Source organism: Cryptomeria japonica, unplaced genomic scaffold (assembly GCF_030272615.1).
Source record: "Cryptomeria japonica unplaced genomic scaffold, Sugi_1.0 HiC_scaffold_966, whole genome shotgun sequence".
Classification (NCBI taxonomy): Eukaryota; Viridiplantae; Streptophyta; class Pinopsida; order Cupressales; family Cupressaceae; genus Cryptomeria; species Cryptomeria japonica.
Window position 1 is genome coordinate 1 of NW_026729655.1, and position 11,219 is coordinate 11,219.

The window sequence follows — 11,219 nt, forward strand, 5'->3', positions numbered from 1 at the left end:
TTGGAATACTTCATAAAGGGTACGTCGAAGGCATAACTAGCATTTGCACCTTGGTGTGCAATGGGTACGCCAAATAGGCATAAAAGGACAATTGGAGTAAATTTTGATTTTTTTTGGCCTACATTTGTGTAGTAGATAAGGTCATTTGGTTGACCATTTAGCAAGTAATGTTGTTTGTCCAGCATAGGTATGAATGGAGAAGTGTTAGCTACAAATAAATTATGCATCCACTTACAAGGATCTAAACATGATTGAAATAATGTTTGAATTAGGAACATAATCGGGTTCAATTACCAACAAGGTCATGTTATGCTTGCAACAAGGAGAGAGGAGGAATGAGGGAGAGATAGAGGTGTAAAGAGGGATATAGAGAAAATGAGAGGGAGAGATAAAGAAAGAGATAAGACAAAGAGACATAGATCTAGAAGAGATAAGTATGATGAGAGGGAGAGAGAGGGAGAGATGGAAAGAGATGGATCATGATAGGAAGTTATATAAGGAGAGGAATAGAGAGAGGAATAATATATGGGTAGAGTGATATGGAGAGATAGAGATAGAGAGGCAAAAACATGTAGGTATAGAGGTCTAGGAAGAGGGAGAGAGGGAGACATATTTAGAAATAGAGGGGTGGAGAGAGAGATAGAGTGAGAGGTAAGGTAGATTGATGTAAGGAGATAGATAGGGAGAGATAGAGAGATAAAGAGATATAGAGGGAGAGGAAGAGGGAGAGATGGATATAGATATAGATATCTAGATGATGAGATAGAGTGATAGAGAGTAAAAGATATGAGGAAATACAATAAGATATAGAGAGAGGGGCAGAGAGGGAAATAGAGACAGAGAGATAGATAGAGAGACATAGAAATAGAAAGTAGAGATATATAGATAGAGATGAAGAGACAGAGTATAGAGAGGGAGAGAGAAAGAGGTAGAGATGCATAAATATGGGAGGGAGAGAAGGGGTAGGGATGGAGGGAGGGAGAGATGAGAGGGGAGATAGAAGAGGCTTAGCGAGGGGGAGAGAAATAAGTAGAGGAAGGAGAGAGAATAGGGGTGAGAGAGGGGGAGAGACAGGTAGAGAGAGAGGAGAAGAAGAAGAGGAGGGTGGACAAAGAGAGATAGATAAATATATATGGATATAGAGAGAGGGACCTCCATGAATAAAGAAGAAAAGAGGGGGTGTTATATAGAGAGATATAAAAGATCTCAATGGATAATTAATAGGGTTAAATCAAATATGCAACTATTTATAAGGATTTAAACAAGACTAAAACAAAATCTCTTAATGAAGGAGACAATCAGGGTCCATTACTAATAACTTGATGTTATGTTTGCAATAGGGGGAGAGAGAGGATGAGGGGGAGAGAGGGAGACAAGTAAGGAGACAGATATAGAGGAAGATATAAATAGAGATGGAGAGGGAGAAGGAGAGGGAGAAAGATATGGAGAGGAGAGGGAGAGATCAAGAGAGATGGATAGATACAACTGGAAGAGATAAATATATAGAGAGGGAGAGACACGGAGAGAATGTGAGAGTGAGGGATAGAAATATATATAGAGGTAGAGAGGGTGAGATATATAGAGGTAGAAAGATATGGAGAGATAATGAGGTAGAGATAGAGGGAGAGATGGAGGAAGTAATATGTTGAAATAGAGAGGTAAATGGATGTAGATATAGAGGTCTAGGAAGAGAGATGAATAGATAGGGAGATGGAGACATGTTTAGAGATAGGGGAGGAGACAAGAAAGCAGAGATATACATTATGAGTTCAATTCCTCTTAAGGCCCATACAACCTCGTACTCTTCTAATGAATTTTATGTGTGGATAATAACATTTTAAAATAAATTAACATTAGCTTTGATTTTCTATTCAATAATCATATTAAATTAAATTTAATCTAATTTATTTTATTACGCCTCTATATTATACAAATTTAATTATTAACTAAGAAACTCTTATTTTTATATTTATAACATCATAATAAATTTATAAATAAATATAAATTAATATTAAATTAATTTACTATTTATTCTATAGTATTAAATTTAATAACAAATTTATTTCTATAATCTATTCAATAATCATATTAAATTTAATTTAATCTAATTTATTTTATTATATCTCTATAGTATACAAATTAAATTATTAATTGAAATAACTATTACTATTATATTTATAACATATAATTAAATTTATAAATAAATAATTACAAAATAATATTAAATTAATTTATTATTTGTTATATAATATTAATTTTAAGAACTTAATTTTTTTTTTTACAATTAAAAAAAAAAATGTTAATAATCTATAAATTATAATATAATATTAGATAGAATGTAAATAATATTTATTATTAATTTGTATTTTAAATCTAATACTCTAATTTAATCATCACTAATTATTTAAATAAATATCTGTAAATAGAAAAGGTCAAAGTGATGTTTAGACATTTAAATGAGTGAAAGACGAAAAATAGAAATGGTTAGAAAGCATATCTACAACAACCTATAATTGTAGTAGTGAAAATGAAATCTAACTGAATTGATATTTATCTTGATCTCATTTAATTAATTTTTTTTAATTACAAATAATGTTGTAAAGTAGATTCTAATTTAAAAAATGAAAAAAAATATTACCCTAATGAATAAAATAAAATGATATATTAAAAAATTCAAAACAAACATATATAGATCACTTACGGCAATATAACAACTTTCCTTTTCAGACATTTTACTCATAAAAAGATAACCATTAATCATAAGTAAATATAAAAAAGGTACGTATTTCTTTGAGCTGTGTTGTGTATTTATCATACAGATCGTGGTAATAATTATGATTTCTCAATCTCAAGCAAATCTAAAACAATGGTCCCACAACTCTGCAATACGGATTTTAAAAAGGTTCAAGAACTGCAAGGAGTACACACTGGACATTGTCCTTCATTCATTCACACAGCATCGTATGCAGATGGCGAAATAGGGTGAAGAGTGATCAATGGCTGAAACATTTCCAATCATTTTGCACACCTCTAGTGAAATGTACACCGTTGATTAAATTTTTGAGGTCGTCCATTTCATAGAAGGAGACGCCTTTGGCATAATTAGAAAACAACTTTCCATAGATAATAAAAGAATGCTTCTTTAAATGGTAAGTTTGCACTTTAAACCTTTTTCTTAAAATATAAAATTTAAGTGTAATATATAGGTCTTTATTAGCATATTTTCTTAAGGGATTGTAATGGTTTGTTTCAAATGGTTGTACTATGGGCATGTCAAATTGTTGATGTTGAACATAGAGAGTTCATGTAGAGTCAAATTTATGATTTTGTTAGTTGAAATCCTAGTCATAAGTTTCCTCAAATTTAATGCTTGCTCCTTTCCAAAGGTTAATTGCTTCATCTATGGTTAATTTGTTGGTTTTTGTTGGTCGAAGACACTATTAACTAGCAATTGCACCATAAAGAGGTATAGGTTGATTATATAAAGTAATATGATAGAGAGAGCACTTTTCCATATACACAAAAGATTCATTTAAATTAATTAAAAATCATATTTTCATATTAAATTAATTTGATTTAATTTATCACTGTTTTCATAATTTATTTTATACCAAAATATTCTATTTCAATCATTTCAGCTCTGTTTATTAACACAAACCAATCAAATCCATATAAATATTCCAAAACAATGGTCATTATGAGGTTCAAATTTTAATTTCTAGATATGGAAGATGCTTAATCTACAATAGTAACTTTTATCATCACTATGGTAAATAGTATACAAAATCATTCATTTAGCAAAGTAAATTAGAACAATGAGTGAATTGTTCCTTAAATTTTAACAAAAGTTCTATGTTTCAATTTAATGAGAATTACTACAACTCACATAATTATTTAATAAATGTTTTTTATTTTTAATTTAAAAAAATTATATTACATTAAATTATTTTAATTTTAATATAAATATAATAATTAATTAGTAATATACTTATTTATTTTGCATTTTTTTGTTTTATTCTATAACAATATTTAAAATAATATCCTTTAACATAATATACTTGTATGCTAAAAAAAATTGTAACATAATGACAAAATTGCCCCATGGATAGATAGGGTAATCCTATGGTAAGTATCATATTAGGTTAGCCACCTATGTGATTTGATCTTGAGATCCTTTTATGGGTACGCCAGCATGAAAACTCATCATCTACACAATTCTTTGAGGGCATTTTTTATTCAAATGAGTCCCATGAACCAAAATAAGACAAAGTACCAACTTCAGCGAAAAATTTCAAAAAATTCAACAAATATCTCAGCCAATAATGTACTTATAAAAAAAAAATAGATTTAGTAAATTGCAATATTCATTAAAATTAAATTAAATTTATCAAAATGTAAAATGTGATTCATTTAAAAAAAATTAATGATAAGATGTTGACAAAGAATAAAATTTTATGTTTCATTTTTTTGAAATTACTTCAAAATTGTACTATTTAAATACATATTTTATATATCAATTTTTTTTATTTATAATTTTTTAACTTCATAAATTTATTTTAGATCAATTAAAAAAACTAATGTTAAAAAGAAAAAAACATGTAAGGTAACTTTAAAATAATAATTATATTTTAACAAATAAAATTTTATATAGTCATTTTTAATAATTATAATAGTAATCATTTCAAAACATAATTTTTATAAAAAATCATAAATTTGGAAACATATATATTCAATACTTCAATATACATTTTTTTTTTTTGATTGATAAAAGGCCAAGGCCAAAGAATTTTATTAATTTAAAAAATAGATAGAATTACATATACACCTCCATTCGGTGTGGGCACCGGTAGGAAAGAATGGAGGGAAGAAAACCTCTGGTCTAGCCCAGATCCCTATTTTTACTTGTTACAATACAATAACAAATTTTTTGAAATGTTTCTTTCTTTTTTAGATTTTTAATAACAATTTAATTTTGCAACAAATTTATAATTACGAATATATTGTGGAAAATAAAATTCCCTCTTTGAGACCACAAAGTACTTTAAAAATTATATTCTCTTTCAATTTTGTTTCATCTTGATGATGGTTTAGGGAACATGACCCCAAACATTGATGCGAAAAATTCTTACATAGTTGAACTCAATAATATATTACAATCAATAACATGAACTATGAAAATCTAATAAATTTAATTTATGATTTAGACATTAAAAAGGATCACCTAAATTTGTCAAAAGCTTTTAAAAGAAAAGAAAAAGGATTTTTTTTTTTATCATTGATAGGCTATATATAATTTAATAAACTTAGAATGGCAAAAGCTCACCAGTCCTTTAATACAATATAATTTAATAAACTCAATATGGCAAAACTTCACTATATTACTTTACAAATATACCTCAAACATTTAATCTCTTCCATTCCCCCACTCACCGGTCGTCAAAGGGAAAAGAAATAACACCACCACTAACCATTTATAGTCTACCAACCATATCAGCTATCCACCCAATTCTATAGAACTTGCTAATAATAGGCTAGCTAATTAATTTGGCGGCAATATCTAAAGGCACAAACGGAACTCTACACACATGTAAAAAAACCAAGAAAAAACAATGGCAACATTTGCAAGAAAAAACTATGAATTGAAATTTCTTTACAAAATTGAGGCAAACCAAAATCAATCTCCCTATAGCTCTGTTTCAAAATTAATATGACGAATGGATATTTTCCATTATATTTTGGCTTGACATATAAAATGAGTCAATACACTTCCTACCCATTGTGCTTGCATAATAGAAACGACACAATTATATGTTCCTACATGTATCATTTTGGTATATAGAAAATGAATTTTATGCATTAATTTATCATGGAAGCCAATAGAAAGTCTCCATTTAACCATATTAGTCTACATGTTAATCCATACATGTTATCCTTTTGAATGACAATTCCATCCATATTATCATTTAAAATCGGTACATGGTTGCATACATCATGTGATAAACATGAGTTCCAAATCCATAATTTTCGAAATCTCTTCCATAAATCACAACCATGAATACATTTTCTAGATCACATAATATTTTTAACTCTACATGCTAGACTATACTCTATGGTAGACACTAAACCAAATTACACTATTTATCTTCACGTTTATAATAATCTAATGTTGAATTCATATATATTTTTATGCACTAATGGTCTTTTTATGTGTACATTCACATGAGTTTGTTTGAAGTGGCTAGCATAGTTTTAGAAGTAAATGAAGATGAACTTTCACGATAGCACTACATGTTGTCACTCATGTTTGAGTGGGGCCACACCCTATCTTATCATCTCTACACTAAAACATCTTTTACTATTCATTGCTGACCAAACTACTTTTACAAGTGGAGTGACAACTTTATTTCCTCTTTTTCCTATAATTTTCACAAAATAAGGAAGTGGGAAAGCATGTACGATTTTGTTAGAACAATGCTTGTATAACCACTCAATTTGAAGTTTGAAAATGACTAAGCACTTGAAGAAAATTAGGCATTATCCCAAAAAAACTACTTTTCTACCATTTGTATATACTGATATCGATAAAATGACATCAAAAAATCAAACTTGCCATATCATTTGAAGCAAAATGGCTATCCAGCTAATAAAACAATTCATTTGCTCTTTTATTAAAAGTGCAATTTATTCTTTATTATTGTCATTATGTCGGTTGCATAGACATCACCTCAATTGAAGTAGCTAAGCAATTTTGTAGTTTTCAATCTCAACCTTTAAAAATATAGAATATGGTTATGTGTATATTTTTTATTTTATTAGAGAAAAGAAAATTGTTAAAAAGAACAATGTAATAAATTTTATATGTATTTAGCATTGACTATTATATGTGAGAGAGAAAATTAGGTGTTGTATGAGTGAAACATCTAGAAACAAAGCATTTATCTTGTAAAATAATATTATATAGACATTTTAATAGATCAATTTTTCTTCACAATTACTACATTTAATTTTTAAATAAAAGGAAACAACTTTCAAAATTTTGTAACCTGTTTTATAATTCTAATCATTAATTGTGGAAGCTTAAAATAAGAACAAAATCCATACATTTAGAAAAAAGTACATTTTGTAGTACTACTCATTTGAAAAAGAAAAAATAGCACACATGACAATGCAAGTAAACAAACATAAATATGAGTGACAACCCAAATGTGGAATAATCCAAATAAAAGCTCAGAGCATCTTTTGTGAAATAGCTTCAAGGATTCACTATTCACAAAGGTCATAGATAAAATTATCCATGAAAGAAAAGCATATGTATCTCCATTTCATGTGGAAGCACAACACTGCAATCACAGTAGCAAATCCCACTCCGTAACTTAACCCCACTCCCACTGCCCACCATAGATCCATTACATCTGCATATACACTTTCAGTGGTTGTATTATTCAGTTCTTTGTAATTATGTTGTCTACCAAAACCAAGACTCTGTGTCCTATTTTCAAGGGGAGGTCCATGAAGATTAGGATTTCCTAGAAAGGAAGAAATCTCAAAGGTTGAAAACTGCTTCCCTTGTGGTATTAACCCTGACAACATGTTGTTAGAAAGATTCAACACAGCAAGGAATGTGAGATTTAAAAGTTGAATAGGAATCTTTCCTAACAAATTATTTTCTGAAAGATCCAAAGATTCCAAGTAAGTCAAGGCTCCCAAGGATTCTGGAATTACCCCACTTAGATTATTTTTTGATATGTTGAGAGAAATTAATCCTCTCAAGAGCCCCAATTCTGAAGGAATATTTCCTGACAAGTTATTATGTGACAAATCCATGAACTTGTCTTGTCCAATTATTTTAGAGTATGGAGTTCTCCTTCCTTTTATCCAAACTGTTACTTCATCAGCAAAATTCATTCCATACTCTCTGTCCACAGTTGAAAGCTCTGGATAATATGAAGAATATTGTAAATGAAAACTTTGTGAATTATTGACCAAAGCACATAACTTGCTCACATCTGAAGGTATATTTCCTGATAATTGATTATCAGGTAAATCTAGAATTTGAAGATATTGCAACCTGAACAGCTGGGGCGGAATTCTACCATCAAATTTATTAGAAGCCAAGCTAAGAATTCTCAAATCTGTCAACTTTTCAATCCAAACAGGAATGCTACCTTCAAAATTGTTATTTCCTAGATCAAATATTTGGAGATCTGTGCAACTCGCAATAGATGGTGGAATAATACCTTGCAACCTGTTACCATTGAGATTTAATGTGCGAAGAATCTGCAGATTTCCTAACTCCTTCGGAATCTTCCCTTGCAAAACATTTTGAGCCAATTTTAAAATTTTCATTTCAGAACACCGCCCTATATTTGAAGGAATCATACCTGTCAAATTGTTCTTTGACAGGTCCAAAACTCTATAATAATCTGAATTGTTGCATATAGAACTTGGAATTTCTCCAGTCAAATTATTCCCTGACAATGATAGAGTGTCAAATATCCCAATTGTTGTAGGAATAGAGCCATTAAACCCATTATTTGACAGATCTAATCCAAATGCACCAAAATCAAAAACAGGAAGACAGCCATATAATCTATTCCCATGCAAGTCCACTGTATAAAAACTGTGAGATATCTTGCGAGGTAGAGAACCTTCCAGTTGGTTATTTGAAAGATTGAGCACCTCAAGATACGGAAGATCCCACAGCCACGAAGGAAGATTTCCCACAATGTTGTTATCTGAAAGATCTAGCAAGGACAATTGATACTGCTGGGACAAAAATGCAGGGAAGTTGCCTTCTATATTGCAAGACTGCAATTCAAGAGTAGACAGGTGGGCAAACTTAGGAACCCAGCTTGTAGAGATGTCAATGGCAAACTGATTTTCTGAAAGGTACAATTCTTCAAGGCGGGTTAGATTTTCAAATAGTTGAAGTGAAATGTTCCCTCTTAATCCGCTGGAACGAAGTGACAATACCTTTAAACTGGCCAACTTTGAAATGCAATCTGGAATTGCTCCTGACAGCTGGTTATGGCCTAGATAGAGCTCACTCAATGTTGGAAGCTGACACAGAGACGGAGGAATCTGACCACTTAACTGGTTGTAATTAAGGGTCAGATATCTAAGGGATGTTAAGCTGCCAAAAGAGGATGGTATACTGCCCTCCAAATTGTTGTACCCCAGATCCATGGTCATAAGTTTTGAGAAATTTGCAATAGAAGTGGGGAACACTCCCGTTAAATTACAGTGACTAAGGGATAGCACGACTAGTGAGGAAGAATGGCTTAGCATGAAAGAAAGGTTTCCTTTCAAGCCGTAGTTAGAATCAAGCACAAGATTGCTCATTCTTGAGCGGGGCATGAAATTGGAAGGGATGAAACCATTTATACCACAGAAGGACAGATCAAGCGAAACCAATGAGGACACATTCTCAAACCAAGAGGGTAGTTGAACCGGGAATGAATTGTCAGCTATATGCAGATGTGACAAACGGGTAAGGTTTGAGAGATCTGGAATATTACCTGAGAGCCCACAGTCAGACAAGTGAATCTGGGTAAGATTGGGAAGACCGCTAAGGGCATCACCCCAGTGCTCAGACGCCATGCTCAAGTTCACCCAACTCATATCCAAGAATTCCAAGCTTCTTACATTTCTTACCCATACATCAAACTTACTACAGTTCAAGTAGCCATTTCTTGAAATATCCAAATGACGCAAGCTTGACATATTTCCCAACTCCAGAGGGACTTCACCCGCAAATCCAGCATCTTTCAAGCTAAGAAACTCAAGTCTATGCAATTTTTAAAGCTGGGGAGGGATAGAAGTACCATTGAAGTCATTCCAGCTGAGATCTAAGTACTGTAGATGCTGCAGATTACACAGCGATGTACGAACTTCACCAGTCAACTGCTGTTTGAACTGATAAGGGTCATTACTTAAATCAAGGCGAATGACATGGGATGTGTGGTAATCACAGGCAACACCCTCCCAGTCGCAACAGTTGAATCCCCGCCAAGAGGATAACCGACCTGAAGACAAATTAAGCCCAGCCTTGAAATCCAGCAAGTAACTTCTTTCATCTTGTAAACACCCTGTTGAAAATGGGAATTGAGAATGGAGCATTATTACCCATATCAACAAAAAACCACAGCCCGCAGTCATCTTGAACGAAAGTGGATACATTGCGCAATTTACAATTCTTCCCCTAGTGAGATATAAATAACTGAACAATAAAAATAATTCAATGAATCTTTAAAGATGTTGGGATTGATAAATTTTGTGTTTTCGCAACACATGACTTGATAAAAACACGGCAACTTTTACACCGACTTTGACTTGCAAAGACTACAAAAGTCTGGATATCTTAATCCACGACGATAGAAAATAATAGGAAAACCATATCGTCACTTCACACGTCACTTTGACGAATTTTTCTTTCATATTTTGAAAGAGAAAGGTTTTTCTATATTTTAATGAATTAATTTGTTTACTCTAGGTGGTAGTTGCAAGTATAACTATAAGAATTTAAAGGGTCGATTTGGAGTAACACATAGTTTATATTTTTTATGGGTTAGGGGTTGTAGAATTAGAATCACACATACTGATATCTTTTATCAAATATGTAAAGATTGATGGAAAACATTTAGATACATCTTATTTAAACATAAATATAGGTGATTTAGATACTATTAAATCAAATAAGGTGGAATATGCCTGCCCCAAAAAGACCATTGAGGATTTTTCTTTTTTCATATATGATAATGCACTTAAAGAAACAATTCCAGAAAATGGTCACTACACATGGACAAACAGAAGGGCAAACTTTCTACAAATAGCAAAAAGATTAGGTAGGTTTCTCATCTCTCAGAATTGGTTGCTTCAAAATTACAAATTTCAATCAGCTATCTTGCCTTTTGTGTGTTCGGATCATTATGATATCTCCTTAAATATTTCAACAAATTTTACACTTCCTGAACATCGAATTTCTTTTAAATTTGAGAGAATGTGGTTCAGGCACCCACACTTCCTTCCTCTTTTGTGCTAATGGTGGGTAAACTTCGCAGTCAAGACTGGCCTTATTTTCTCTTTTGCTTGTCATCACGTGACATATTTTGGTACAACCACGTTCCCTCTTTTTTCCTGCCTCAATTCTTCCACGAATTATATATACCCATCTGCTTGCATCTTCTATTTATTCACTCACAGGTACCACTTGTTTTCTC

At 31.5% G+C, this 11,219-nt stretch overlaps 1 protein-coding gene across 1 annotated transcript; it reads right to left on the minus strand.

Annotated features, from left to right (window-relative positions):
- Positions 1-7,263: 7,263 nt before the first annotated feature.
- Positions 7,264-10,179, minus strand: LOC131049303 (receptor-like protein EIX2). Its single transcript, XM_059216199.1, has 2 exons — positions 9,825-10,179; positions 7,264-9,743 (listed from the first exon to the last, which is right to left on the minus strand). Exons 1-2 carry the CDS (start codon positions 10,177-10,179, stop codon positions 7,264-7,266), a joined length of 2,835 nt encoding a protein of 944 aa, XP_059072182.1.
- Positions 10,180-11,219: the final 1,040 nt, after the last annotated feature.

Bases quoted from the DNA above. Each gene is read 5' to 3' on its own strand.
- LOC131049303 (XM_059216199.1), bottom strand. From the start codon at position 10,179: ATGTATCCACTTTCGTTCAAGATGACTGCGGGCTGTGGTTTTTTGTTG. The intron at 9,744-9,824 runs GTACTTCTATCC...TTGCGGGTGAAG, and splicing joins CAGCTGGAATGACTTCAATG to TCCCTCTGGAGTTGGGAAAT.